Source organism: Phaenicophaeus curvirostris, chromosome 3 (genome assembly GCF_032191515.1).
Source record: "Phaenicophaeus curvirostris isolate KB17595 chromosome 3, BPBGC_Pcur_1.0, whole genome shotgun sequence".
In the NCBI taxonomy this organism is placed as follows: Eukaryota; Metazoa; Chordata; class Aves; order Cuculiformes; family Cuculidae; genus Phaenicophaeus; species Phaenicophaeus curvirostris.
In genome coordinates, this window is record NC_091394.1 from 98,507,768 (window position 1) to 98,535,092 (window position 27,325).

The window sequence follows — 27,325 nt, forward strand, 5'->3', positions numbered from 1 at the left end:
GGCAGGAGAATGGGGAGGCGTGGGTGGGTCTGTGAGGTTCGTGGTGGTGGGGAGGCATGTGGGCTGTTGAGGCTGGGGTAGAGCATGGTGGAAGAGAGGGAGGAGGTTGGACAGGAGAAGGAGCCTCAGGGTTTTGAGACTCACCTTGTTGAGCGTGGAGGAGACGGTGTGCAGGGAAGGTTGTGAGGGAGAGAGGTGCTGGGCCAGCTTTTATGGTGGTGCGCGAGGGGCGGGACGGGCTTTGTGCGTGAGTGCATTTTGCAGGCAGCAGCTGTGTCCTGGCCCAGCGTGGCGAGTCATGAGGTGGGGTGTGTTTTCCTTGCCCCAGTTCTTCAATGTCATGTCCTCCTCTTGAGGACGTGTCCACTATGTGGTGGCGGCTGCTTTGAAGTGAGGATCTTAGAGGTAAAAGGCTTGGTGTCGATGTTGGGTGCCAGGGCAGGCGCAAGAGGTGACCGAAGCGTAGGAGAGGTGTAATGGTGTCAGTGAGGTAATCACATGGTACATTTCTTGTGTGGTTTGTGAGTGCGTTGTGATGATGGGAGCCCATTTCCTGGCAGCCTGACCCAGCTCAGCCCGAATTAGGAGAGGCAAGAAGGTCATCAACATGTCATGCCATCTACTTGGCCCTGGTGGCAGCTTTCAAGGCAAAGGTTTGGAAATCTAAGTCTTGGTGGTGATGGTGAATGTCAGGGTGGGCCGAAGAGGCAACCAAAGCATCGCAGAGTTGGGATGTTGTCCGTGAGGACGTCATGTGGCACTCGTGTGGCGTGGTTCGTGGGTACATTGGGAAGAAGGCACCCCAAGCAGGGAGACCCAGAGCTGTCAGACACAGAACAGACAAAAAGGTGGTGGGTAGTCCCGAGCGTGTCGTTTCAAAGGGAACATTGTGTTTGACAAGCATCTGTGTCTTCTACATCAAAGTGGCTAGGTTTGTATAAAAGTAAAGAATCAAGGCTGGTGTTTTCCTTGAGTTTTGATGATTTCTCGCCTCACATGCTCCTAGACAAGACAAAAATGTACGTGTGTCAGAAGTGACCTGCGAGATGGACTGCAAAAGGGAAACCCAAATCAACAACCAGCCTGTCAGTGTTACCTCTGTTCCTGGCATGGTCACGAATCCTGGTGGATCCTGCTGGATATTATGTCAAGGAAGATGGAAATTCTGGAGGCCATAGCTGAAAGGCAAGAGGGCTTCACAAAAGGCAAATTGTGCCTCACAAGTTTTGAGGTTTTCTTCAATGGCACTACAGCGTTGATGGATAATGGAGGATGAGCTACCTCATCCACCTGGCCTTGTGCAAAGCATTTGATTCTATTGCACACAACAGACTTGTCTCTATGATAGAGAGATGTGGATTTGATGGGTGGATGTTTCGGTGAGTAAGGAATATGCAGGAGTCCAAGTGCACTCAAAGCGTTGCGGTTAATGCCTTGATGTCCAGGTGGAGACCAGTAATGTGTGGTGTTCATCTGGTGTCCTTAGGGGAACCAGGACAATTTACTGCCTTTGCCAGGCACACGGAGACAGGGATTGAGTGCACCCTTAGCGAGTTTGTATGTGACACCAAGCTGAACGTGAGCCAGCAATGTGCCCTTCTGGCCAAGGAGACCAGTAGTATCCTGGGCTGCATGAAGAAGTGTGTAATAAACAGGTCAGGGGAGATGCTCCTCCCTGCCTACTCTGCGGTAGTGAGGCTGCATCTGGAGTCTTGTGTCCCGTTCCATGCTCCTCAACTCAAGACAGAAAAGGTACCAGTGGAGAAACTGCAGTAGAGTACAAGATGATGTTTGGACTGGAATTTGTGTCTCCTAAGGAGAGGCAGAAACGTGGGTGTGTTTATCCTGGAGAAGAGAAGGACGAGGGGCTCCTATCACTGCTTATGAATATCACCAGGGCCTAGGCCAACAGGATGGGCCCAGATCATTTTGAGTGGTGCCCAGCTACAGGACAAGGGGCATCAGGTACAAAATGGAACTTGCGTTTCCCAAGCAAACATCTCAAAATGTTATTCTTGTGAGAGTGATGGTGCACTGGAATTGGCTGCCCAGGGAGGGAGTGCAGTCTACTTCTCCAGAGTTCCCGAAATCCAGTCTGGATGCATTCGTGTAGAGCCTGATTGAGGTGACCCTGCTTTAGCAGAAGGTTTGGACTTGGAGATCTCCAGAGATCTCTTCCAAAATAACCCAACCATTCTGTGATTCTGCAGTTCTGTGATTTTGCTTCTGTGGTGGGGAGAGAGTCGTCCTGGGGAAGAGAGTCAAGTGTCTGCTTTCCTGGGGAGCTGGCATCAGAGGTCTGGATAGTGGTGCATGAGCAGGGGCAATTTTTGTCTTGGCAAGTGAAGGGCTTGTGTCATGTTCTGGAAGTGTCCCTGTGCTGCTCTGTGTTGTTGTTGTGGCTGGGGACGTAGAGCCTAGGAGGAGCTTGTAATCTCTTTCTACCCACCCCAATGGCCACTGTAACCTTGGCTTTGTGCTGGGTGGGGTTGGAAGAAGCTTGGGAGAAGAAAGAAGAGGAGGCTTCTCAGGCTGGGATGCAGGAAAACTTTATTGGGTGGGTGCGGAAATAGAGAAGACAGAAGCGTCAAGTGGAAGGGAGCAAGTTCAAGGTGCAAGGACGTGCATCTTCAAGCCATGGTGTGGCTTCCAGGGTGTGAGTGGTTGGTGTCAAGGGTGGTGGAGAGGACCCTTAGCAAGGGTAGCAGCCTCTCCTGCCACCGAACCAGCCGAGACCTCTGCCACCATAGCAGCCCAGACCTCCCAAGCCGTAGCCGTAGCCGTAGCCGAAGGCCCCGTTGGAGACTGGCACTCCCTGGTAGCTGAGTTCGCTGCCCACGGCAGCCGATGCGGAGGATCCGACGGCGGTGCTCTGGGGGAAGGAGGTGAGGATGGGTCCTGGCAGGGTGACCAGCACGGTGGAAGGCTGGATGACGACGGAGGAGTCCTGGCACTGCCTGACACAGGGCTCGTTGCAGCTGTTGGCCAGCGGGGCGGGTGCGCAGGGGCGGCAGAGGTCGTTGCAGGCCATGGGTGTGGTGTGGAGGGTCCCTGGAAGAGAAGGTGTTGAGCAAGTGGTGGCGCATGGGGGTTTTGAAGTGTGGAGTGTGAGGAGGGCAGGGATGTTGGGAGGTTGGGGTGGTTCTGTGGGGAGTGTGGCGGTGGGGAGGAATGTCGGCGGGAGAGGCTGGGGCAGAGCGTGGTGGAAGAGAGGGAGGAGGTTGGACAGGAGGAGGAGGCTCAGGGTTTTGAGACTCACCTTGTTGAGTGCAGAGGAGAAGGTGTGCAGAGAAGGTTGTGAGGGAGAGAGGTGCTGGACCAGCTTTTATGGTGGTGCGCGAGGGGCGGGACGGGCTTTGTGCGTGAGTGCATTTTGCAGGCAGCAGCTGTGTCCTGGCCCAGCGTGGCGAGTCATGAGGTGGGGTGTGTTTTCCTTGCCCCAGTTCTTCAATGTCATGTCCTCCTCTTGAGGACGTGTCCACTTGGTGGTGGCGGCATCTTTGAAGTGTGAGTGTTAGAGGCCAAAGACTTGGTGCTGCTGATGTGTGTCAGGGCAGGCGCAAGAGGTGACCAAAGCGTAGGAGAGGTGTAATGGTGTCAGTGAGGCCATTGCTTACCACTTTTGTTGTGTGGTTTGTGGGTGCATTGTGAGGAGGAAATGGCAATTGCTGGTAGCCACACAAACCACTGCTCAATCCTGGTCAGAAAAGTTGATGAGGACGTATGAATATGGATTTCTGAAGAGGACATCATGCTTGACCAAGCTATGCATCTTCTGCATTAAAGTGAGTAGGTCTGTAGAGGGGGAAAGAACAAAGGCTTGTGTTTACCTTGAATTTTGCGTGAAGCTTTTTATGTTTTCTCTCCTTGCATCCTCCTAGAAAAGACCAAAATGCATGCTTTGCATAAGTGACCAGTGAGTTGAACTGCCAAGTGGTTGAATGGTTGGGGCCAGAGGCTTGTGATGGGTGGCAGGGTGTCCTGATGGAAAGAAATCTCAATTAATGTAGCCCAGGAAGTGGATCTTTGGGAACAAATCTGTTCAGCATCCTTCGCAATGACATGAGCAGTGGGATGGAGTGAACCCTCAGCAAGGCAGCAGATGGTAACTCTCATTTTAAAGACGCAAAAGGGAGACCCAGGTCAACTATCAGCCTGTCAGTGTCACCTCTGTGCCTGCCAATGTCACGGATTGTGGCAGATCCTCCTGGAAACTATGCCAAGGCATGTGGAAATTAAGGAGGAGATTGCTGAAAGACAAGATGCCTTCCCAAAAGGCAAATTGTTCCTTAGAAATTTGGAGTCTTTGTGCGATGGGTCTACAATGTTGGTGGGGAAGGGAAGAGGAACAGAACTCACCTACCTGGCCCTCTGCAAATCATATGAAAGTGTCTCACGCATCATCCTTTTCTAAATGGAGGCTGCGTGCAGTGAGGCTACAGTGTTGGTGGAGAAGGGAAGAGGAACTGGCCTCATCTACTTGGCCTTGTGTAATGTATTTGATACCGCCACTCACAGCACCCTTGTCTCTGACATTGAAAGATGTGGATTTGATGGGTGGACCTCTTGGTTTGTAAGAATTATGCGGGATTGTTCCACTCAGAGTGCTGGGGTCAAGGTCTCGATGTACAGGTGGAGATCAGTGACTAGCGGTGTCCACCTAGTGTCTGTCCTGGGACAACGATTATTCACTGTCTTTGTCAGGGACATAGAGAGTGGGAGTGAGTGCACCCTCAGTGAGTCTGAAGAAGACACCAAGCTGAGTGGTATGATGAATACCCAAGAGGAAAGGTCTGTCCTTGTCTAAATGGAGAGATGTGGATCTGATGAGTGGATTGCTTGGTTGATAAGGAATCATCTGGATGCCGAAGGATTGTGGTCAATAGCTTGTTGTCCCGGTAGAGACCAGTCACGAGTGGTGTCGTCAGGAGTCCATATTGGGACCAGTATTATTTACGGTCTTTGCCAGGGCCGCAGACAATGGCATTGAGTGCACCCTCTGCCAGTTTGCAGATGACACCAAGCTGAATGATGTTGTGGACTCTCCAGAGGAAAGGGTTGCTAGCCAGAGCAGCCTTGACCAGCTAGGGACACGAGCCCATGCAAATCTGCGAGTTCGACAAGGCCAAATGCCAGGTCCTTGTCCTTGATATGAGTCAGCAATGTGCACTGGTGGTGAAGACTGAGGGTATTCTGGAGTGTGTCAAGAAGAGTGTAGCAAGAGGGTTGAATGAGATGCTCCTCCCCATCTACTCTGCCCTAGAGAGGCCGCATAGAATCCTAGAATAGTTGGGGTTGGAAGGGATCTTAAAGATCATCTAGTTCCATCCCCTTGCCATGGGGAAGGACATCCCACTAGATGAGGTTACCCTAGCCCCTATCCAATCTGGCCTTAAACAAGTCCTGGGGTGGAGCATCGCCAGCTCCAGAAACTCAAGGAACTATTGGAGAGAGTCCAGTGGAGGCCATGGAGGTGCTTAAAAGGCCTAGAGCTTCTCTCTGACTTTGAAAGGTTGAAAGACCCTGGTTGCTTTTGCTTGGAGAAGAGAAGATTGAGAAGAGAAATCATCAAAGAAGATCAATAGGCAAAGAGAAGGATTCAAGAGGATGGGGCCAGACTTTTCTAAGTAGACGCTAGCTACTGGACAAGGAGCAACGGGCGCAAATAGTAGCACAGGAAGTTGAACGTGAACATGAGCAAAGCCTGATTTATTGTAAGGGTGATAGAGCACTGGGCAGCCAGTTCTGGAAAAACTGAAATCCAATCTGATGCATTCCTGTACAGCCTGATTGAGGTGACCCTGCTTTAGCAGGAGGTTTGGACTGGGAGATCTCCAGAGATCTCTTCCAATGCAACCCAACCATTCTGTGGTTCTGTAGTTCTGTGATTTTGCTTGCTGTGGTGGCCAGAGAGTCATCCTGGGGAAGAATCAAGAGTTTGTTAACCAGGGGAGCTGACATCGGAGGTCTGGATAGCGGTGAACTAGCATGGGCATGATTTGCCTGGGCAAGCGAAGGGCTTTTGTCATGTTCTGGAAGTGTCTCTGCCCTGCTCTCTATTGTTGTTGTGGCTGGGGACATAAACCATACGTGGAGATTGCAACATCTTTCCAACGACCTCAATGGCCAGTGTAGCCTTGGTGTTGTGCTGGGTGAGGTTGGAGGAACTTTAAAAGAAGAGAGGAGGCGACTCAAGCTTGAATGCAGGAGAACTTTATTGAATGGAGAGAAATTGAGAAGGCAGGAGCGCCAAGAGGAAGAGAGCAGATCTGAGGTGCAAGGAGGTGCATCCTCAACCCATGGTGTGGCTTCCAGGGGGTGGGTGGTCAGTGTCAGAGGTGATGGTGACGACCTTTAGCAGGTGTAGCAGCCTCTCCTGCCACCGAACCAGCCGAGACCTCTGCCACCATAGCAGCCCAGGCCTCCCAAGCCGTAGCCGTAGCCATAGCCGAAGGCCCCGTTGGAGACAGGCACTCCCTGGTAGCTGAGTTCGCTGCCCACGGCAGCCGATGCGGAGGATCCGACGGCGGTGCTCTGGGGGAAGGAGGTGAGGATGGGTCCTGGCAGGGTGACCAGCACGGCAGGAGGCTGGATGACGACGGAGGAGTCCTGGCACTGCCTGATGCAGGGCTCGTTGCAGCTGTTGGCCAGCGGGGCGGGTGCGCAGGGGCGGCAGAGGTCGTTGCAGGCCATGGTGTGGTGTGGAGGGTCCCTGGAAGAGAAGGTGTTGAGCAAGTGGTGGCGCATGGGGGTTTTGAAGTGTGGAGTGTGAGGAGGGCAGGGATGTTGGGAGGTTTGGGTGGTTCTGTGGGGAGTGTGGCGGTGGGGAGGAATGTCGGCGGGAGAGGCTGGGGCAGAGCGTGGTGGAAGAGAGGGAGGAGGTGGGTCAGGAGGAGGAGGCTCAGGGTTTTGAGACTCACCTTGTTGAGTGCAGAGGAGAAGGTGTGCAGAGAAGGTTGTGAGGGAGAGAGGTGCTGGGCCAGCTTTTATGGTGGTGCGCGAGGGGCGGGACGGGCTTTGTGCATGAGTGCATTTTGCAGGCAGCAGCTGTGTCCTGGCCCAGCGTGGCGAGTCATGAGGTGGGTGTGTTTTCCTTGCCCCAGTTCTTCAATGTCATGTCCTCCTCTTGAGGACGTGTCCACTTGGTGGTGGCGGCATCTTTGAAGTGTGAGTGTTAGAGGCCAAAGACTTGGTGCTGCTGAAGTGTGTCAGGGCAGGCGCAAGAGGTGACCAAAGCGTAGGAGAGGTGTAATGGTGTCAGTGAGGCCATTGCTTACCACTTTTGTTGTGTGGTTTGTGGGTGCATTGTGAGGAGGAAATGGCAATTGCTGGTAGCCACACAAACCACTGCTCAACCCTGGTCAGAAAAGTTGATGAGGACGTATGAATATGGATTTCTGAAGAGGACATCATGCTTGACCAAGCTATGCATCTTCTGCATTAAAGTGAGTAGGTCTGTAGAGGGGGAAAGAACAAAGGCTTGTGTTTACCTTGAATTTTGCGTGAAGCTTTTTATGTTTTCTCTCCTTGCATCCTCCTAGAAAAGACCAAAATGCATGCTTTGCATAAGTGACCAGCGAGTTGAACTGCCAAGTGGTTGAATGGTTGGGGCCAGAGGCTTGTGATGGGTGGCAGGGTGTCCTGATGGAAAGAAATCTCAATTAATGTAGCCCAGGAAGTGGATCTTTGGGAACAAATCTGTTCAGCATCCTTCGCAATGACATGAGCAGTGGGATGGAGTGAACCCTCAGCAAGGCAGCAGATGGTAACTCTCATTTTAAAGACGCAAAAGGGAGACCCAGGTCAACTATCAGCCGGTCAGTGTCACCTCTGTGCCTGCCAATGTCACGGATTGTGGCAGATCCTCCTGGAAACTATGCCAAGGCGTGTGGAAATTAAGGAGGAGATTGCTGAAAGACAAGATGCCTTCCCAAAAGGCAAATTGTTCCTTAGAAATTTGGAGTCTTTGTGCGATGGGTCTACAATGTTGGTGGGGAAGGGAAGAGGAACAGAACTCACCTACCTGGCCCTCTGCAAATCATATGAAAGTGTCTCACGCATCATCCTTTTCTAAATGGAGGCTGCGTGCAGTGAGGCTACAGTGTTGGTGGAGAAGGGAAGAGGAACTGGCCTCATCTACTTGGCCTTGTGTAATGTATTTGATACTGCCACTCACAGCACCCTTGTCTCTGACATTGAAAGATGTGGATTTGGTGGGTGGACCTCTTGGTTTGTAAGAATTATGCGGGATTGTTCCACTCAGAGTGCTGGGGTCAAGGTCTCGATGTACAGGTGGAGATCAGTGACTAGCGGTGTCCACCTAGTGTCTGTCCTGGGACAACGATTATTCACTGTCTTTGTCAGGGACATAGAGAGTGGGAGTGAGTGCACCCTCAGTGAGTCTGAAGAAGACACCAAGCTGAGTGGTATGATGGATACCCAAGAGGAAAGGTCTGTCCTTGTCTAAATGGAGAGATGTGGATCTGATGAGTGGATTGCTTGGTTGATAAGGAATCATCTGGATGCCGAAGGATTGTGGTCAATAGCTTGTTGTCCCGGTAGAGACCAGTCACGAGTGGTGTCGTCAGGAGTCCATATTGGGACCAGTATTATTTACGGTCTTTGCCAGGGCCGCAGACAATGGCATTGAGTGCACCCTCTGCCAGTTTGCAGATGACACCAAGCTGAATGATGTTGTGGACTCTCCAGAGGAAAGGGTTGCTAGCCAGAGCAGCCTTGACCAGCTAGGGACACGAGCCCATGCAAATCTGCGAGTTCGACAAGGCCAAATGCCAGGTCCTTGTCCTTGATATGAGTCAGCAATGTGCACTGGTGGTGAAGACTGAGGGTATTCTGGAGTGTGTCAAGAAGAGTGTAGCAAGAGGGTTGAATGAGATGCTCCTCCCCATCTACTCTGCCCTAGAGAGGCCGCATAGAATCCTAGAATAGTTGGGGTTGGAAGGGATCTTAAAGATCATCTAGTTCCATCCCCTTGCCATGGGGGAGGACATCCCACTAGATGAGGTTACCCAAGCCCCTATCCAATCTGGCCTTAAACAAGTCCTGGGGTGGAGCATCGCCAGCTCCAGAAACTCAAGGAACTATTGGAGAGAGTCCAGTGGAGGCCATGGAGGTGCTTAAAAGGCCTAGAGCTTCTCTCTGACTTTGAAAGGTTGAAAGACCCTGGTTGCTTTTGCTTGGAGAAGAGAAGATTGAGAAGAGAAATCATCAAAGAAGATCAATAGGCAAAGAGAAGGATTCAAGAGGATGGGGCCAGACTTTTCTAAGTAGACGCTAGCTACTGGACAAGGAGCAACGGGCGCAAATAGTAGCACAGGAAGTTGAACGTGAACATGAGCAAAGCCTGATTTATTGTAAGGGTGATAGAGCACTGGGCAGCCAGTTCTGGAAAAACTGAAATCCAATCTGATGCATTCCTGTACAGCCAGATTGAGGTGACCCTGCTTTAGCAGGAGGTTTGGACTGGGAGATCTCCAGAGATCTCTTCCAATGCAACCCAACCATTCTGTGGTTCTGTAGTTCTGTGATTTTGCTTGCTGTGGTGGCCAGAGAGTCATCCTGGGGAAGAATCAAGAGTTTGTTAACCAGGGGAGCTGACATCGGAGGTCTGGATAGCGGTGAACTAGCATGGGCATGATTTGCCTGGGCAAGCGAAGGGCTTTTGTCATGTTCTGGAAGTGTCTCTGCCCTGCTCTCTATTGTTGTTGTGGCTGGGGACATAAACCATACGTGGAGATTGCAACATCTTTCCAACGACCTCAATGGCCAGTGTAGCCTTGGTGTTGTGCTGGGAGAGGTTGGATGAACTTTAAAAGAAGAGAGGAGGCGACTCAAGCTTGAATGCAGGAGAACTTTATTGAGGGGGAGTGAAATTGAGAAGGAAGGAGCACCAAGTGGAAGGGAGCAAGTCTGAGGTGCAAGGAGGCGAATCCTCAGTGCATGCTGTGTCTTCCAAGGTGTATGTCGCTAGTCTCAGGGGTGGTGGAGAGGACCCTTAGCATGGGTAGCAGCCGCTCCTGCCACCGAACCAGCCGAGACCTCTGCCACCATAGCAGCCCAGGCCTCCCAAGCCGTAGCCGTAGCCATAGCCGAAGGCCCCGTTGGAGACGGGCACTCCCTGGTAGCTGAGTTCGCTGCCCACGGCAGCCGATGCGGAGGATCCGACGGCGGTGCTCTGGGGGAAGGAGGTGAGGATGGGTCCTGGCAGGGTGACCAGCACGGCAGGAGGCTGGATGACGACGGAGGAGTCCTGGCACTGCCTGACGCAGGGCTCGTTGCAGCTGTTGGCCAGCGGGGCGGGTGCGCAGGGGCGGCAGAGGTCGTTGCAGGCCATGGGTGTGGTGTGGAGGGTCCCTGGAAGAGAAGGTGTTGAGCAAGGGTCAGGATGTTGGTTTGCGAGGGGCAAAGTGTGAGGAGGGCAGGAGAATGGGGAGGCGTGGGTGGGTCTGTGAGGTTTGTGGTGGTGGGGAGGCATGTGGGCTGTTGAGGCTGGGGTAGAGCATGGTGGAAGAGAGGGAGGAGGTTGGACAGGAGAAGGAGCCTCAGGGTTTTGAGACTCACCTTGTTGAGCGTGGAGGAGATGGTGTGCAGGGAAGGTTGTGAGGGAGAGAGGTGCTGGGCCAGCTTTTATGGTGGTGCGCGAGGGGCGGGACGGGCTTTGTGCATGAGTGCATTTTGCAGGCAGCAGCTGTGTCCTGGCCCAGCGTGGCGAGTCATGAGGTGGGGTGTGTTTTCCTTGCCCCAGTTCTTCAATGTCATGTCCTCCTATTGAGGACGTGTCCACTATGTGGTGGCGGCTGCTTTGAAGTGAGGATCTTAGAGGTAAAAGGCTTGGTGTCGATGTTGGGTGCCAGGGCAGGCGCAAGAGGTGACCGAAGCGTAGGAGAGGTGTAATGGTGTCAGTGAGGTAATCGCATGGTACATTTCTTGTGTGGTTTGTGAGTGCGTTGTGATGATGGGAGCCCATTTCCTGGCAGCCTGACCCAGCTCAGCCCGAATTAGGAGAGGCAAGAAGGTCATCAACATGTCATGCCATCTACTTGGCCCTGGTGGCAGCTTTCAAGGCAAAGGTTTGGAAATCTAAGTCTTGGTGGTGATGGTGAATGTCAGGGTGGGCCAAAGAGGCAACCAAAGCATCGCAGAGTTGGGATGTTGTCCGTGAGGTCGTCATGTGGCACTCGTGTGGCGTGGTTCGTGGGTACATTGGGAAGAAGGCACCCCAAGCAGGGAGACCCAGAGCTGTCAGACACAGAACAGACAAAAAGGTGGTGGGTAGTCCCGAGCGTGTCGTTTCAAAGGGAACATTGTGTTTGACAAGCATCTGTGTCTTCTACATCAAAGTGGCTAGGTTTGTATAAAAGTAAAGAATCAAGGCTGGTGTTTTCCTTGAGTTTTGATCATTTCTCGCCTCACGTGCTCCTAGACAAGACAAAAATATATGTGATGCATAAATGACCTGCGAGATGGACTGCAAAAGGGAAACCCAAATCAACAACCAGCCTGTCAGTGTTACCTCTATTCCTGGCATGGTCACGAATCCTGGTGGATCCTGCTGGATATTATGTCAAGGAAGATGGAAATTCTGGAGGCCATAGCTGAAAGGCAAGAGGGCTTCACAAAAGGCAAATTGTGCCTCACAAGTTTTGAGGTTTTCTTCAATGGGACTACAGCGTTGATGGATAATGGAGGATGAGCTACCTCATCCACCTGGCCTTGTGCAAAGCATTTGATTCTATTGCACACAACAGACTTGTCCCTACGATAGAGAGATGTGGATTTGATGGGTGGATGTTTCGGTGAGTAAGGAATATGCAGGAGTCCAAGTGCACTCAAAGCGTTGCGGTTAATGCCTTGATGTCCAGGTGGAGACCAGTAATGGGTGGTGTTCATCTGGTGTCCTTAGGGGAACCAGGACAATTTACTGCCTTTGCCAGGCACACGGAGACAGGGACTGAGTGCACCCTTAGCGAGTTTGTATATGACACCAAGCTGAACGTGAGCCAGCAATGTGCCTTTCTGGCCAAGGAGACCAGTAGTATCCTAGGCTGCATGAAGAAGTGTGTAATAAACAGGTCAGGGGAGATGCTCCTCCCTGCCTACTCTGCGGTAGTGAGGCTGCATCTGGAGTCTTGTGTCCCGTTCCATGCTCCTCAACTCAAGACAGAAAAGGTACCTGTGGAGAAACTGCAGTAGAGTACAAGATGATGTTTGGACTGGAATTTGTGTCTCCTAAGGAGAGGCAGAGACGTGGGTGTGTTTATCCTGGAGAAGAGAAGGACGAGGGGCTCCTATCACCGCTTATGAATATCACCAGGGCCTAGGCCAACAGGATGGGCCCAGATCATTTTGAGTGGTGCCCAGCTACAGGACAAGGGGCATCAGGTACAAAATGGAACTTGCGTTTCCCAAGCAAACATCTCAAAATGTTATTCTTGTGAGAGTGATGGTGCACTGGAATTGGCTGCCCAGGGAGGGAGTGCAGTCTACTTCTCCGGAGTTCCCGAAATCCAGTCTGGATGCATTCCTGTAGAGCCTGATCGAGGTGACCCTGCTTTAGCAGTAGGTTTGGACTTGGAGATCTCCAGAGATCTCTTCCAAAATAACCCAACCATTCTGTGATTCTGCAGTTCTGTGATTTTGCTTCTGTGGTGGGGAGAGAGTCATCCTGGGGAAGAGAGTCAAGTGTCTGCTTTCCAGGGGAGCTGGCATCAGAGGTCTGGATAGTGGTGCATGAGCAGGGGCAATTTTTGTCTTGGCAAGTGAAGGGCTTGTGTCATGTTCTGGAAGTGTCCCTGTGCTGCTCTGTGTTGTTGTTGTGGCGGGGGACGTAGAGCCTAGGAGGAGCTTGTAATCTCTTTCTACCCACCCCAATGGCCACTGTAGCCCTGGCGCTTGTGCTGGGTGGGGTTGGAAGAAGCTTGGGAGAAGAAAGAAGAGGAGGCTTCACAGGCTGGGATGCAGGAAAACTTTATTGGGTGGGTGCGGAAATAGAGAAGACAGAAGCGTCAAGTGGAAGGGAGCAAGTTCGAGGTGCAAGGACGTGCATCTTCAAGCCATGGTGTGGCTTCCAGGGTGTGAGTGGTTGGTGTCAAGGGTGGTGGAGAGGACCCTTAGCAAGGGTAGCAGCCTCTCCTGCCACCGAACCAGCCGAGACCTCTGCCACCATAGCAGCCCAGGCCTCCCAAGCCGTAGCCGTAGCCATAGCCGAAGGCCCCGTTGGAGACAGGCACTCCCTGGTAGCTGAGTTCGCTGCCCACGGCAGCCGATGCAGAGGATCCGACGGTGGTGCTCTGGGGGAAGGAGGTGAGGATGGGTCCTGGCAGGGTGACCAGCACGGTGGAAGGCTGGATGACGACGTAGGAGTCCTGGCACTGCCTGACACAGGGCTCGTTGCAGCTGTTGGCCAGCGGGGCGGGTGCGCAGGGGCGGCAGAGGTCGTTGCAGGCCATGGGTGTGGTGTGGAGGGTCCCTGGAAGAGAAGGTGTTGAGCAAGTGGTGGCGCATGGGGGTTTTGAAATGTGGAGTGTGAGGAGGGAAGGGATGTTGGGAGGTTGGGGTGGTTCTGTGGGGAGTGTGGCGGTGGGGAGGAATGTCGGCGGGAGAGGCTGGGGCAGAGCGTGGTGGAAGAGAGGGAGGAGGTTGGACAGGAGGAGGAGGCTCAGGGCTTTGAGACTCACCTTGTTGAGTGCAGAGGAGAAGGTGTGCAGAGAAGGTTGTGAGGGAGAGAGGTGCTGGGCCAGCTTTTATGGTGGTGCGCGAGGGGCGGGACAGGCTTTGTGCATGAGTGCATTTTGCAGGCAGCAGCTGTGTCCTGGCCCAGCGTGGCGAGTCATGAGGTGGGGTGTGTTTTCCTTGCCCCCGTTCTTCAATGTCATGTCCTCCTCTTGAGGACGTGTCCACTTGGTGGTGGCGGCATCTTTGAAGTGTGAGTGTTAGAGGCCAAAGACTTGGTGCTGCTGAAGTGTGTCAGGGCAGGCGCAAGAGGTGACCAAAGCGTAGGAGAGGTGTAATGGTGTCAGTGAGGCCATTGCTTACCACTTTTGTCGTGTGGTTTGTGGGTGCATTGTGAGGAGGAAATGGCAATTGCTGGTAGCCACACAAACCACTGCTCAACCCTGGTCAGAAAAGTTGATGAGGACGTATGAATATGGATTTCTGAAGAGGACATCATGCTTGACCAAGCTATGCATCTTCTGCATTAAAGTGAGTAGGTCTGTAGAGGGGGAAAGAACAAAGGCTTGTGTTTACCTTGAATTTTGCGTGAAGCTTTTTATGTTTTCTCTCCTTGCATCCTCCTAGAAAAGACCAAAATGCATGCTTTGCATAAGTGACCAGCGAGTTGAACTGCCAAGTGGTTGAATGGTTGGGGCCAGAGGCTTGTGATGGGTGGCAGGGTGTCCTGATGGAAAGAAATCTCAATTAATGTAGCCCAGGATGTGGATCTTTGGGAACAAATCTGTTCAGCATCCTTCGCAATGACATGAGCAGTGGGATGGAGTGAACCCTCAGCAAGGCAGCAGATGGTAACTCTCATTTTAAAGACGCAAAAGGGAGACCCAGGTCAACTATCAGCCGGTCAGTGTCACCTCTGTGCCTGCCAATGTCACGGATTGTGGCAGATCCTCCTGGAAACTATGCCAAGGCGTGTGGAAATTAAGGAGGAGATTGCTGAAAGACAAGATGCCTTCCCAAAAGGCAAATTGTTCCTTAGAAATTTGGAGTCTTTGTGCGATGGGTCTACAATGTTGGTGGGGAAGGGAAGAGGAACAGAACTCACCTACCTGGCCCTCTGCAAATCATATGAAAGAGTCTCACGCATCATCCTTTTCTAAATGGAGGCTGCGTGCAGTGAGGCTACAGTGTTGGTGGAGAAGGGAAGAGGAACTGGCCTCATCTACTTGGCCTTGTGTAATGTATTTGATACTGCCACTCACAGCACCCTTGTCTCTGACATTGAAAGATGTGGATTTGATGGGTGGACCTCTTGGTTTGTAAGAATTATGCGGGATTGTTCCACTCAGAGTGCTGGGGTCAAGGTCTCGATGTACAGGTGGAGATCAGTGACTAGCGGTGTCCACCTAGTGTCTGTCCTGGGACAACGATTATTCACTGTCTTTGTCAGGGACATAGAGAGTGGGAGTGAGTGCACCCTCAGTGAGTCTGAAGAAGACACCAAGCTGAGTGGTATGATGAATACCCAAGAGGAAAGGTCTGTCCTTGTCTAAATGGAGAGATGTGGATCTGATGAGTGGATTGCTTGGTTGATAAGGAATCGTCTGGATGCCGAAGGATTGTGGTCAATAGCTTGTTGTCCCGGTAGAGACCAGTCACGAGTGGTGTCGTCAGGAGTCCATATTGGGACCAGTATTATTTACGGTCTTTGCCAGGGCCGCAGACAATGGCATTGAGTGCACCCTCTGCCAGTTTGCAGATGACACCAAGCTGAATGATGTTGTGGACTCTCCAGAGGAAAGGGTTGCTAGCCAGAGCAGCCTTGACCAGCTAGGGACACGAGCCCATGCAAATCTGCGAGTTCGACAAGGCCAAATGCCAGGTCCTTGTCCTTGATATGAGTCAGCAATGTGCACTGGTGGTGAAGACTGAGGGTATTCTGGAGTGTGTCAAGAAGAGTGTAGCAAGAGGGTTGAATGAGATGCTCCTCCCCATCTACTCTGCCCTAGAGAGGCCGCATAGAATCCTAGAATAGTTGGGGTTGGAAGGGATCTTAAAGATCATCTAGTTCCATCCCCTTGCCATGGGGAAGGACATCCCACTAGATGAGGTTACCCTAGCCCCTATCCAATCTGGCCTTAAACAAGTCCTGGGGTGGAGCATCGCCAGCTCCAGAAACTCAAGGAACTATTGGAGAGAGTCCAGTGGAGGCCATGGAGGTGCTTAAAAGGCCTAGAGCTTCTCTCTGACTTTGAAAGGCTGAAAGACCCTGGTTGCTTTTGCTTGGAGAAGAAAAGATTGAGAAGAGAAATCGTCAAAGAAGATCAATATGCAAAGAGAAGGAGTCAAGAGGATGGGGCTAGACTCTTCTAAGTAGACGCTAGCTACTGGACAAGGAGCAAAAGGCGCAAATAGTAGCACAGGAAGTTGAACGTGAGCATGAGCAAAGCCTGATTTATTGTAAGGGTGATGGAGCACTGGGCAGCCGGTTCTGGAGATACTGAAATCCAATCTGGATGCCTTCCTGTACAGCCTGATTGAGGTGACCCTGCTTTAGCAGGAGGTTTGGACTGGGAGATCTCCAGAGATCTCTTCCAACCCAACCCAACCCAACCATTCTGTGGTTCTGTAGTTCTGTAATTTTGCTTGCTGTGGTGGCCAGAGAGTTGTCCTGGGGAAGAGTCAAGAGTTTGTTACCTAGGGGAGCTGACATCGGAGGTCTGGATAGTGGTGAACTAGCATGGGCATGATTTGCCTGGGCAAGCGAAGGGCTTTTGTCATGTTCTGGAAGTGTCTCTGCTCTGCTCTCTATAGTTGTTGTGGCTGGGGATATAAACCATACGTGGAGATTGCAACGTCTTTCCAACCACCTCAATGGCCACTGTAGCCTTGGTGTTGTGCTGGTTGCGGTTGGAAGAACCTTAAAAGAAGAGAGGAGGCGACTCAAGCTTGAATGCAGGAGAACTTTATTGAGGGGGAGAGAAATTGAGAAGGCAGGAGTGCCAAGAGGAAGGGATCATGTCCGAGGTGCAAGGAGGTGCATCCTCAACCCATGGTGTGGCTTCCAGGGTGTGGGTGGTCAGTGTCAGGGGTGATGGCGATGACCTTTAGCAGGCATACAGGACAAGGGGCATCAGGTACAAAATGGAACTTGCGTTTCCCAAGCAAACATCTCAAAATGTTATTCTTGTGAGAGTGATGGTGCGCTAGAATTGGTGGCCCAGGGAAGGAGTGCAGTCTACTTCTCCGGAGTTCCCGAAATCCAGTCTGGATGCATTCCTGTAGAGCCTGATTGAGGTGACCCTGCTTTAGCAGAAGGTTTGGACTTGGAGATCTCCAGAGATCTCTTCCAAAATAACCCAACCATTCTGTGATTCTGCAGTTCTGTGATTTTGCTTCTGTGGTGGGGAGAGAGTCGTCCTGGGGAAGAGAGTCAAGTGTCTGCTTTCCTGGGGAGCTGGCATCAGAGGTCTGGATAGTGGTGCATGAGCAGGGACAATTTTTGTCTTGGCAAGTGAAGGGCTTGTGTCATGTTCTGGAAGTGTCCCTGTGCTGCTCTGTGTTGTTGTTGTGGCGGGGGACGTAGAGCCTAGGAGGAGCTTGTAATCTCTTTCTACCCACCCCAATGGCCACTGTAGCCCTGGCTTTGTGCTGGGTGGGGTTGGAAGAAGCTTGGGAGAAGAAAGAAGAGGAGGCTTCTCAGGCTGGGATGCAGGAAAACTTTATTGGGTGGGTGCGGAAATAGAGAAGACAGAAGCGTCAAGTGGAAGGGAGCAAGTTCGAGGTGCAAGGACGTGCATCTTCAAGCCATGGTGTGGCTTCCAGGGTGTGAGTGGTTGGTGTCAAGGGTGGTGGAGAGGACCCTTAGCAAGGGTAGCAGCCTCTCCTGCCACCGAACCAGCCGAGACCTCTGCCACCATAGCAGCCCAGACCTCCCAAGCCGTAGCCGTAGCCGTAGCCGAAGGCCCCGTTGGAGACAGGCACTCCCTGGTAGCTGAGTTCGCTGCCCACGGCAGCCGATGCGGAGGACCCGACGGTGGTGCTCTGGGGGAAGGAGGTGAGGATGGGTCCTGGCAGGGTGACCTGCACGGTGGAAGGCTGGATGACGACGTAGGAGTCCTGGCACTGCCTGACACAGGGCTCGTTGCAGCTGTTGGCCAGCGGGGCGGGTGCGCAGGGGCGGCAGAGGTCGTTGCAGGCCATGGGTGTGGTGTGGAGGGTCCCTGGAAGAGAAGGTGTTGAGCAAGAGTCAGGATGTTGGTTTGCGAGGGGCAAAGTGTGAGGAGGGCAGGAGAATGGGGAGGCGTGGGTGGGTCTGTGTGGTTCGTGGTGGTGGGGAGGCGTGTGGGCTGTTGAGGCTGGGGTAGAGCATGGTGGAAGAGAGGGAGCAGGTCGGACAGGAGAAGGAGCCTCAGGGTTTTGAGACTCACCTTGTTGAGCGTGGAGGAGACGGTGTGCAGGGAAGGTTGTGAGGGAGAGAGGTGCTGGGCCAGCTTTTATGGTGGTGCGCGAGGGGCGGGACGGGCTTTGTGCGTGAGTGCATTTTGCAGGCAGCAGCTGTGTCCTGGCCCAGCGTGGCGAGTCATGAGGTGGGGTGTGTTTTCCTTGCCCCAGTTCTTCAATGTCATGTCCTCCTCTTGAGGACGTGTCCACTATGTGGTGGCGGCTGCTTTGAAGTGAGAATCTTATAGGTAAAAGGCTTGGTGTCGATGTTGGGTGCCAGGGCAGGCGCAAGAGGTGACCGAAGCGTAGGAGAGGTGTAATGGTGTCAGTGAGGTAATCGCATGGTACATTTCTTGTGCGGTTTGTGAGTGCGTTGTGATGATGGGAGCCCATTTCCTGGCAGCCTGACCCAGCTCAGCCCGAATTAGGAGAGGCAAGGAGGTCATCAACATGTCATGCCATCTACTTGGCCCTGGTGGCAGCTTTCAAGGCAAAGGTTTGGAAATCTAAGTCTTGGTGGTGATGGTGAATGTCAGGGTGGGCCAAAGAGGCAACCAAAGCATCGCAGAGTTGGGATGTTGTCCGTGAGGTCGTCATGTGGCACTCGTGTGGCGTGGTTCGTGAGTGCATTGGGAAGAAGGCACCCCAAGCAGGGAGACCCAGAGCTGTCGGACACAGAACAGACAAGAAGGTTGTGGGTAGTCCCGAGCGTGTCGTTTCAAAGGGAACATTGTGTTTGACAAGCATCTGTGTCTTCTACATCAAAGTGGCTAGGTTTGTATAAAAGTAAAGAATCAAGGCTGGTGTTTTCCTTGATTTTGATGATTTCTCGCCTCACGTGCTCCTAGACAAGACAAAAATATATGTGATGCATAAATGACCTGCGAGATGGACTGCAAAAGGGAAACCCAAATCAACAACCAGCCTGTCAGTGTTACCTCTATTCCTGGCATGGTCACGAATCCTGGTGGATCCTGCTGGATATTATGTCAAGGAAGATGGAAATTCTGGAGGCCATAGCTGAAAGGCAAGAGGGCTTCACAAAAGGCAAATTGTGCCTCACAAGTTTTGAGGTTTTCTTCAATGGGACTACAGCGTTGATGGATAATAGAGGATGAGCTACCTCATCCACCTGGCCTTGTGCAAAGCATTTGATTCTATTGCACACAACAGACTTGTCTCTACGATAGAGAGATGTGGATTTGATGGGTGGATGTTTCAGTGAGTAAGGAATATGCAGGAGTCCAAGTGCACTCAAAGCGTTGCGGTTAATGCCTTGATGTCCAGGTGGAGACCAGTAATGTGTGGTGTTCATCTGGTGTCCTTAGGGGAACCAGGACAATTTACTGCCTTTGCCAGACACACGGAGACAGGGATTGAGTGCACCCTTAGCGAGTTTGTATGTGACACCAAGCTGAACGTGAGCCAGCAATGTGCCCTTCTGGCCAAGGAGACCAGTAGTATCCAGGGCTGCATGAAGAAGTGTGTAATAAACAGGTCAGGGGAGATGCTCCTCCCTGCCTACTCTGCGGTAGTGAGGCTGCATCTGGAGTCTTGTGTCCCGTTCCATGCTCCTCAACTCAAGACAGAAAAGGTACCCGTGGAGAAACTGCAGTAGAGTACAAGATGATGTTTGGACTGGAATTTGTGTCTCCTAAGGAGAGGCAGAGACGTGGGTGTGTTTATCCTGGAGAAGAGAAGGACGAGGGGCTCCTATCACTGCTTATGAATATCACCAGGGCCTTGGCCAACAGGATGGGCCCAGATCATTTTGAGTGGTGCCCAGCTACAGGACAAGGGGCATCAGGTACAAAATGGAACTTGCATTTCCCAAGCAAGCATATCGAACTGTTATTCTTGTGAGAGTGATGGTGCGCTGGAATTGGCTGCCCAGGGAGGGAGTGCAGTCTACTTCTCCGGAGTTCCCGAAATCCAGTCTGGATGCATTCGTGTAGAGCCTGATCGAGGTGACCCTGCTTTAGCAGTAGGTTTGGACTTGGAGATCTCCAGAGATCTCTTCCAAAATAACCCAACCATTCTGTGATTCTGCAGTTCTGTGATTTTCCTTCGGTAGTGGGGAGAGAGTCGTCCTGGGGAAGAGAGTCAAGTGTCTGCTTTCCTGGGGAGCTGGCATCAGAGGTCTGGATAGTGGTGCATGAGCAGGGGCAATTTATGTGTTGGAAAGTGAAAGGCTTGTGTCATGTTCTGGAAGTGTCCCTGTGCTGCTCTGTGTTGTTGTTGTGGCTGGGGATGTAGAGCCTAGGAGGAGCTTGTAATCTCTTTCTACCCACCCCAATGGCCACTGTAACCTTGGCTTTGTGCTGGGTGGGGTTGGAAGAAGCTTGGGAGAAGAAAGAAGAGGAGGCTTCTCAGGCTGGGATGCAGGAAAACTTTATTGGGTGGGTGTGGAAATAGAGAAGACAGAAGCGTCAAGTGGAAGGGAGCAAGTTCGAGGCGCAAGGACGTGCATCTTCAACCCATGGTGTGGCTTCCAGGGTGTGAGTGGTTGGTGTCAAGGGTGGTGGAGAGGACCCTTAGCATGGGTAGCAGCCTCTCCTGCCACCGAACCAGCCGAGACCTCTGCCACCATAGCAGCCCAGACCTCCCAAGCCGTAGCCGTAGCCATAGCCGAAGGCCCCGTTGGAGACAGGCACTCCCTGGTAGCTGAGTTCGCTGCCCACGGCAGCCGATGCAGAGGATCCGACGGTGGTGCTCTGGGGAAAGGAGGTGAGGATGGGTCCTGGCAGGGTGACCAGCACGGTGGAAGGCTGGATGACGACGGAGGAGTCCTGGCACTGCCTGACACAGGGCTCGTTGCAGCTGTTGGCCAGCGGGGCGGGTGCACAGGGGCGGCAGAGGTCGTTGCAGGCCATGGGTGTGGTGTGGAGGGTCCCTGGAAGAGAAGGTGTTGAGCAAGGGTCAGGATGTTGGTTTGCGAGGGGCAAAGTGTGAGGAGGGCAGGGGAATGGGGAGGCGTGGGTGGGTCTGTGAGGTTCGTGGTGGTGGGGAGGCGTGTGGGCTGTTGAGGCTGGGACAGAGCATGGTGGAAGAGAGGGAGGAGTTTGGACAGGAGAAGGAGCCTCAGGGTTTTGAGACTCACCTTGTTGAGCGTGGAGGAGACGGTGTGCAGGGAAGGTTGTGAGGGAGAGAGGTGCTGGGCCAGCTTTTATGGTGGTGCGTGAGGGGCGGGACGGGCTTTGTGCGTGAGTGCATTTTGCAGGCAGCAGCTGTGTCCTGGCCCAGCGTGGCGAGTCATGAGGTGGGGTGTGTTTTCCTTGCCCCAGTTCTTCAATGTCATGTCCTCCTCTTGAGGACGTGTCCACTATGTGGTGGCGGCTGCTTTGAAGTGAGAATCTTAGAGGTAAAAGGCTTGGTGTCGATGTTGGGTGTCAGGGCAGGCACAAGAGGTGACCGAAGCGTAGGAGAGGTGTAATGGTGTCAGTGAGGTAATCGCATGGTACATTTCTAGTGTGGTTTGTGAGTGCGTTGTGATGATGGGAGCCCATTTCCTGGCAGCCTGACCCAGCTCAGCCCGAATTGGGAGAGGCAAGAAGGTCATCAACATGTCATGCCATCTACTTGGCCCTGGTGGCAGCTTTCAAGGCAAAGGTCTGGAAGTCTAAGTCTTGGTGGTGATGGTGCATGTCAGGGTGGGCCGAAGAGGCAACCAAAGCATCACAGAGTTGGGATGTTGTCCATGAGGTCGTCATGTGGCACTCGTGTGGCGTGGTTCATGGGTACATTGGGAAGAAGGCACCCCAAGCAGGGAGACCCAGAGCTGTCAGACACAGAACAGACAAAAAGGTTGTGGGTAGTCCCGAGCGTGTCGTTTCAAAGGGGACATTGTGTTTGACAAGCATCTGTGTCTTCCACATCAAAGTGGCTAGGTTTGTATAAAAGTAAAGAATCAAGGCTGGTGTTTTCCTTGAGTTTTGATGATTTCTCGCCTCACATGCTCCTAGAGAAGACAAAAATGTATGTGTTGCAGAAGTGACCTGCGAGATGGACTGCAAAAGGGAAACCCAAATCAACAACCAGCCTGTCAGTGTTACCTCTGTTCCTGGCATGGTCACGAATCCTGGTGGATCCTGCTGGATATTATGTCAAGGAAGATGGAAATTCTGGAGGCGATAGCTGAAAGGCAAGAGGGCTTCACAAAAGGCAAATTGTGCCTCACAAGTTTTGAGGTTTTCTTCAATGGCACTACAGCGTTGATGGATAATGGAGGATGAGCTACCTCATCCACCTGGCCTTGTGCAAAGCATTTGATTCTATTGCACACAACAGACTTGTCTCTATGATAGAGAGATGTGGATTTGATGGATGGATGTTTCGGTGAGTAAGGAATATGCAGGAGTCCAAGTGCACTCAAAGCGTTGCGGTTAATGCCTTGATGTCCAGGTGGAGACCAGTAATGTGTGGTGTTCATCTGGTGTCCTTAGGGGAACCAGGACAATTTACTGCCTTTGCCAGGCACACGGAGACAGGGATTGAGTGCACCCTTAGCGAGTCTGTATGTGACACCAAGCTGAACGTGAGCCAGCAATGTGCCCTTCTGGCCAAGGAGACCAGTAGTATCCTGGGCTGCATGAAGAAGTGTGTAATAAACAGGTCAGGGGAGATGCTCCTCCCTGCCTACTCTGCGGTAGTGAGGCTGCATCTGGAGTCTTGTGTCCCGTTCCATGCTCCTCAACTCAAGACAGAAAAGGTACCAGTGGAGAAACTGCAGTAGAGTACAAGATGATGTTTGGACTGGAATTTGTGTCTCCTATGGAGAGGCAGAGACGTGGGTGTGTTTATCCTGGAGAAGAGAAGGACGAGGGGCTCCTATCACTGCTTATGAATATCACCAGGGCCTTGGCCAACAGGATGGGCCCAGATCATTTTGAGTGGTGCCCAGCTACAGGACAAGGGGCATCAGGTACAAAATGGAACTTGTGTTTCCCAAGCAAACATCTCGAACTGTTATTCTTGTGAGAGTGATGGTGCGCTGGAATTGGCTGCCCAGGGAGGGAGTGCAGTCTACTTCTCCAGAGTTCCCAAAATCCAGTCTGGATGCATTCCTGTAGAGCCTGATCGAGGTGACCCTGCTTTAGCAGGAGGTTTGGACTTGGAGATCTCCAGAGATCTCTTCCAAAATAACCCAACCATTCTGTGATTCTGCAGTTCTGTGATTTTGCTTCTGTGGTGGGGAGAGAGTCATCCTGGGGAAGAGAGTCAAGTGTCTGCTTTCCTGGGGAGCTGGCATCAGAGGTCTGGATAGTGGTGCATGAGCAGGGGCAATTTTTGTCTTGGCAAGTGAAGGGCTTGTGTCATGTTCTGGAAGTGTCCCTGTGCTGCTCTGTGTTGTTGTTGTGGCTGGGGACGTAGAGCCTGGGAGGAGCTTGTAATCTCTTTCTACCCACCTCAATGGCCCCTGTAACCTTGGCTTTGTGCTGGGTGGGGTTGGAAGAAGCTTGGGAGAAGAAAGAAGAGGAGGCTTCTCAGGCTGGGATGCAGGAAAACTTTATTGGGTGGGTGCGGAAATAGAGAAGACAGAAGCGTCAAGTGGAAGGGAGCAAGTTCGAGGTGCAAGGACGTGCATCTTCAACCCATGGTGTGGCTTCCAGGGTGTGAGTGGTTGGTGTCAAGGGAGGTGGAGAGGACCCTTAGCAAGGGTAGCAGCCTCTCCTGCCACCGAACCAGCCGAGACCTCTGCCACCATAGCAGCCCAGGCCTCCCAAGCCGTAGCCGTAGCCATAGCCGAAGGCCCCGTTGGAGACAGGCACTCCCTGGTAGCTGAGTTCGCTGCCCACGGCAGCCGATGCGGAGGATCCGACGGTGGTGCTCTGGGGGAAGGAGGTGAGGATGGGTCCTGGCAGGGTGACCAGCACGGTGGAAGGCTGGATGACGACGGAGGAGTCCTGGCACTGCCTGACACAGGGCTCGTTGCAGCTGTTGGCCAGCGGGGCGGGTGCGCAGGGGCGGCAGAGGTCGTTGCAGGCCATGGGTGTGGTGTCAGGGTCCCTGGAAGAGAAGGTGTTGAGCAAGGGTCAGGATGTTGGTTTGCGAGGGGCAAAGTGTGAGGAGGGCAGGGGAATGGGGAGGCGTGGGTGGGTCTGTGAGGTTCGTGGTGGTGGGGAGGCATGTGGGCTGTTGAGGCTGGGGTAGAGCATGGTGGAAGAGAGGGAGGAGGTCGGACAGGAGAAGGAGCCTCAGGGTTTTGAGACTCACCTTGTTGAGCGTGGAGGAGACGGTGTGCAGGGAAGGTTGTGAGGGAGAGAGGTGCTGGGGCAGCTTTTATGGTGTTGCGCGAGGGGCGGGACGGGCTTTGTGCGTGAGTGCATTTTGCAGGCAGCAGCTGTGTCCTGGCCCAGCGTGGCGAGTCATGAGATGGGGTGTGTTTTCCTTGCCCCAGTTCTTCAATGTCATGTCCTCCTCTTGAGGACGTGTCCACTATGTGGTGGCGGCTGCTTTGAAGTGAGAATCTTAGAGGTAAAAGGCTTGGTGTCGATGTTGGGTGCCAGGGCAGGCGCAAGAGGTCACCGAAGCGTAGGAGAGGTGTAATGGTGTCAGTGAGGTAATCGCATGGTACATTTCTTGTGTGGTTTGTGAGTGCGTTGTGATGATCTGACCCCATTTCCTGGCAGCCTGACCCAGCTCAGCCCGAATTAGGAGAGGCAAGGAGGTCATCAACATGTCATGCCATCTACTTGGCCCTGGTGGCAGCTTTCAAGGCAAAGGTTTGGAAGTCTAAGTCTTGGTGGTAATGGTGAATGTCAGGGTGGGCCGAAGAGGCAACCAAAGCATCGCAGAGTTGGGATGTTGTCCGTGAGGTCGTCATGTGGCACTCGTGTGGCGTGGTTCGTGGGTACATTGGGAAGAAGGCACCCCAAGCAGGGAGACCCAGAGCTGTCAGACACAGAACAGACAAAAAGGTTATGGGTAGTCCCGAGCGTGTTGTTTCAAAGGGAACATTGTGTTTGACAAGCATCTGTGTCTTCTACATCAAAGTGGCTAAGTTTGTATAAAAGTAAAGAATCAAGGCTGGTGTTTTCCTTGAGTTTTGATGATTTCTCGCCTCACATGCTCCTAGACAAGACAAAAATGTACGTGTGTCAGAAGTGACCTGCGAGATGGACTGCAAAAGGGAAACCCAAATCGACAACCAGCCTGTCAGTGTTACCTCTGTTCCTGGCATGGTCACGAATCCTGGTGGATCCTGCTGGATATTATGTCAAGGAAGATGGAAATTCTGGAGGCGATAGCTGAAAGGCAAGAGGGCTTCACAAAAGGCAAATTGTGCCTCACAAGTTTTGAGGTTTTCTTCAATGGCACTACAGCGTTGATGGATAATGGAGGATGAGCTACCTCATCCACCTGGCCTTGTGCAAATCATTTGATTCTATTGCACACAACAGACTTGTCTCTACGATAGAGAGATGTGGATTTGATGGGTGGATGTTTCGGTGAGTAAGGAATATGCAGGAGTCCAAGTGCACTCAAAGCGTTGCGGTTAATGCCTTGATGTCCAGGTGGAGACCAGTAATGTGTGGTGTTCATCTGGTGTCCTTAGGGGAACCAGGACAATTTACTGCCTTTGCCAGGCACACGGAGACAGGGATTGAGTGCACCCTTAGCGAGTTTGTATGTGACACCAAGCTGAACGTGAGCCAGCAATGTGCCCTTCTGGCCAAGGAGACCAGTAGTATCCTGGGCTGCATGAAGAAGTGTGTAATAAACAGGTCAGGGGAGATGCTCCTCCCTGCCTACTCTGCGGTAGTGAGGCTGCATCTGGAGTCTTGTGTCCCGTTCCATGCTCCTCAACTCAAGACAGAAAAGGTACCAGTGGAGAAACTGCAGTAGAGTACAAGATGATGTTTGGACTGGAATTTGTGTCTCCTATGGAGAGGCAGAGACGTGGGTGTGTTTATCCTGGAGAAGAGAAGGACGAGGGGCTCCTATCACTGCTTATGAATATCACCAGGGCCTTGGCCAACAGGATGGGCCCAGATCATTTTGAGTGGTGCCCAGCTACAGGACAAGGGGCATCAGGTACAAAATGGAACTTGCGTTTCCCAAGCAAGCATATCGAACTGTTATTCTTGTGAGAGTGATGGTGCACTGGAATTGGCTGCCCAGGGAGGGAGTGCAGTCTACTTCTCCGGAGTTCCCGAAATCCAGTCTGGATGCATTCGTGTAGAGCCTGATTGAGGTGACCCTGCTTTAGCAGAAGGTTTGGACTTGGAGATCTCCAGAGATCTCTTCCAAAATAACCCAACCATTCTGTGATTCTGCAGTTCTGTGATTTTGCTTCTGTGGTGGGGAGAGAGTCGTCCTGGGGAAGAGAGTCAAGTGTCTGCTTTCCTGGGGAGCTGGCATCAGAGGTCTGGATAGTGGTGCATGAGCAGGGGCAATTTTTGTCTTGGCAAGTGAAGGGCTTGTGTCATGTTCTGGAAGTGTCCCTGTGCTGCTCTGTGTTGTTGTTGTGGCTGGGGACGTAGAGCCTAGGAGGAGCTTGTAATCTCTTTCTACCCACACCAACGGCCACTGTAACCTTGGCTTTGTGCTGGGTGGGGTTGGAAGAAGCTTGGGAGAAGAAAGAAGAGGAGGCTTCTCAGGCTGGGATGCAGGAAAACTTTATTGGGTGGGTGCGGAAATAGAGAAGACAGAAGCGTCAAGTGGAAGGGAGCAAGTTCAAGGTGCAAGGACGTGCATCTTCAAGCCATGGTGTGGCTTCCAGGGTGTGAGTGGTTGGTGTCAAGGGTGGTGGAGAGGACCCTTAGCAAGGGTAGCAGCCTCTCCTGCCACCGAACCAGCCGAGACCTCTGCCACCATAGCAGCCCAGACCTCCCAAGCCGTAGCCGTAGCCGTAGCCGAAGGCCCCGTTGGAGACTGGCACTCCCTGGTAGCTGAGTTCGCTGCCCACGGCAGCCGATGCGGAGGATCCGACGGCGGTGCTCTGGGGGAAGGAGGTGAGGATGGGTCCTGGCAGGGTGACCAGCACGGTGGAAGGCTGGATGACGACGGAGGAGTCCTGGCACTGCCTGACACAGGGCTCGTTGCAGCTGTTGGCCAGCGGGGCGGGTGCGCAGGGGCGGCAGAGGTCGTTGCAGGCCATGGGTGTGGTGTGGAGGGTCCCTGGAAGAGAAGGTGTTGAGCAAGTGGTGGCGCATGGGGGTTTTGAAGTGTGGAGTGTGAGGAGGGCAGG

General features: G+C 52.7%; 7 protein-coding genes across 7 annotated transcripts; all 7 read right to left on the minus strand.

The window, feature by feature from the left end:
- Nucleotides 1-2,692: 2,692 nt before the first annotated feature.
- LOC138718695 (uncharacterized) lies at nucleotides 2,693-3,753 on the minus strand. Its single transcript, XM_069853194.1, has 3 exons — nucleotides 3,618-3,753; nucleotides 3,260-3,481; nucleotides 2,693-3,051 (listed from the first exon to the last, which is right to left on the minus strand). Exons 1-3 carry the CDS (start codon nucleotides 3,751-3,753, stop codon nucleotides 2,693-2,695), a joined length of 717 nt encoding a protein of 238 aa, XP_069709295.1.
- Nucleotides 3,754-6,354: 2,601 nt separating this feature from the next.
- LOC138718696 (feather keratin-like) lies at nucleotides 6,355-6,693 on the minus strand. Its single transcript, XM_069853195.1, has one exon. It carries the CDS (start codon nucleotides 6,691-6,693, stop codon nucleotides 6,355-6,357), a length of 339 nt encoding a protein of 112 aa, XP_069709296.1.
- A 3,322-nt stretch (nucleotides 6,694-10,015) lies between these two features.
- Nucleotides 10,016-14,191, minus strand: LOC138718697 (uncharacterized). The gene is made up of 4 exons (XM_069853197.1): nucleotides 14,056-14,191; nucleotides 13,698-13,919; nucleotides 13,201-13,489; nucleotides 10,016-10,115 (listed from the first exon to the last, which is right to left on the minus strand). The coding sequence occupies exons 1-4, from the start codon at nucleotides 14,189-14,191 to the stop codon at nucleotides 10,016-10,018; spliced, it is 747 nt and encodes a 248-aa protein (XP_069709298.1).
- A 2,278-nt stretch (nucleotides 14,192-16,469) lies between these two features.
- Nucleotides 16,470-19,088, minus strand: LOC138718698 (feather keratin 4-like). Its single transcript, XM_069853198.1, has 4 exons — nucleotides 19,074-19,088; nucleotides 18,974-19,028; nucleotides 17,601-17,915; nucleotides 16,470-16,612 (listed from the first exon to the last, which is right to left on the minus strand). Exons 1-4 carry the CDS (start codon nucleotides 19,086-19,088, stop codon nucleotides 16,470-16,472), a joined length of 528 nt encoding a protein of 175 aa, XP_069709299.1.
- Nucleotides 19,089-20,669: 1,581 nt separating this feature from the next.
- On the minus strand, nucleotides 20,670-21,029 carry LOC138718658 (feather keratin-like). Its single transcript, XM_069853157.1, has one exon. The coding sequence runs from the start codon at nucleotides 21,006-21,008 to the stop codon at nucleotides 20,670-20,672; it is 339 nt and encodes a 112-aa protein (XP_069709258.1). The 5' UTR covers nucleotides 21,009-21,029.
- A 2,754-nt stretch (nucleotides 21,030-23,783) lies between these two features.
- Nucleotides 23,784-24,122, minus strand: LOC138718699 (feather keratin-like). The gene has a single exon (XM_069853199.1). The coding sequence runs from the start codon at nucleotides 24,120-24,122 to the stop codon at nucleotides 23,784-23,786; it is 339 nt and encodes a 112-aa protein (XP_069709300.1).
- A 2,774-nt stretch (nucleotides 24,123-26,896) lies between these two features.
- LOC138718659 (feather keratin-like) lies at nucleotides 26,897-27,235 on the minus strand. The gene has a single exon (XM_069853158.1). It carries the CDS (start codon nucleotides 27,233-27,235, stop codon nucleotides 26,897-26,899), a length of 339 nt encoding a protein of 112 aa, XP_069709259.1.
- Nucleotides 27,236-27,325: the final 90 nt, after the last annotated feature.

Coding starts and splice junctions, on each gene's coding strand:
- LOC138718695 (XM_069853194.1), bottom strand. CDS start 3,753: ATGATGTCCTCTTCAGAAATCCATATTCATACGTCCTCATCAACTTTT. Junction 3,482..3,617: donor CAAACCACACAACAAAAGTG/GTAAGCAATGGC, acceptor GCCACCACCAAG/TGGACACGTCCTCAAGAGGA. Junction 3,052..3,259: donor TCTCCTCTGCACTCAACAAG/GTGAGTCTCAAA, acceptor CTTCTCTTCCAG/GGACCCTCCACACCACACCC.
- LOC138718696 (XM_069853195.1), bottom strand. CDS start 6,693: ATGGCCTGCAACGACCTCTGCCGCCCCTGCGCACCCGCCCCGCTGGCC.
- LOC138718697 (XM_069853197.1), bottom strand. CDS start 14,191: ATGATGTCCTCTTCAGAAATCCATATTCATACGTCCTCATCAACTTTT. Junction 13,920..14,055: donor CAAACCACACGACAAAAGTG/GTAAGCAATGGC, acceptor GCCACCACCAAG/TGGACACGTCCTCAAGAGGA. Junction 13,490..13,697: donor TCTCCTCTGCACTCAACAAG/GTGAGTCTCAAA, acceptor CTTCTCTTCCAG/GGACCCTCCACACCACACCC.
- LOC138718698 (XM_069853198.1), bottom strand. Junction 17,916..18,973: donor TTTGTCTTGTCTAGGAGCAC/GTGAGGCGAGAA, acceptor CTTCTCTTCCAG/GGACCCTCCACACCACACCC. Junction 16,613..17,600: donor GGGCTGCTATGGTGGCAGAG/GTCTCGGCTGGT, acceptor TCTTCTTTTAAG/GTTCTTCCAACCGCAACCAG.
- LOC138718658 (XM_069853157.1), bottom strand. CDS start 21,008: ATGGCCTGCAACGACCTCTGCCGCCCCTGTGCACCCGCCCCGCTGGCC.
- LOC138718699 (XM_069853199.1), bottom strand. CDS start 24,122: ATGGCCTGCAACGACCTCTGCCGCCCCTGCGCACCCGCCCCGCTGGCC.
- LOC138718659 (XM_069853158.1), bottom strand. CDS start 27,235: ATGGCCTGCAACGACCTCTGCCGCCCCTGCGCACCCGCCCCGCTGGCC.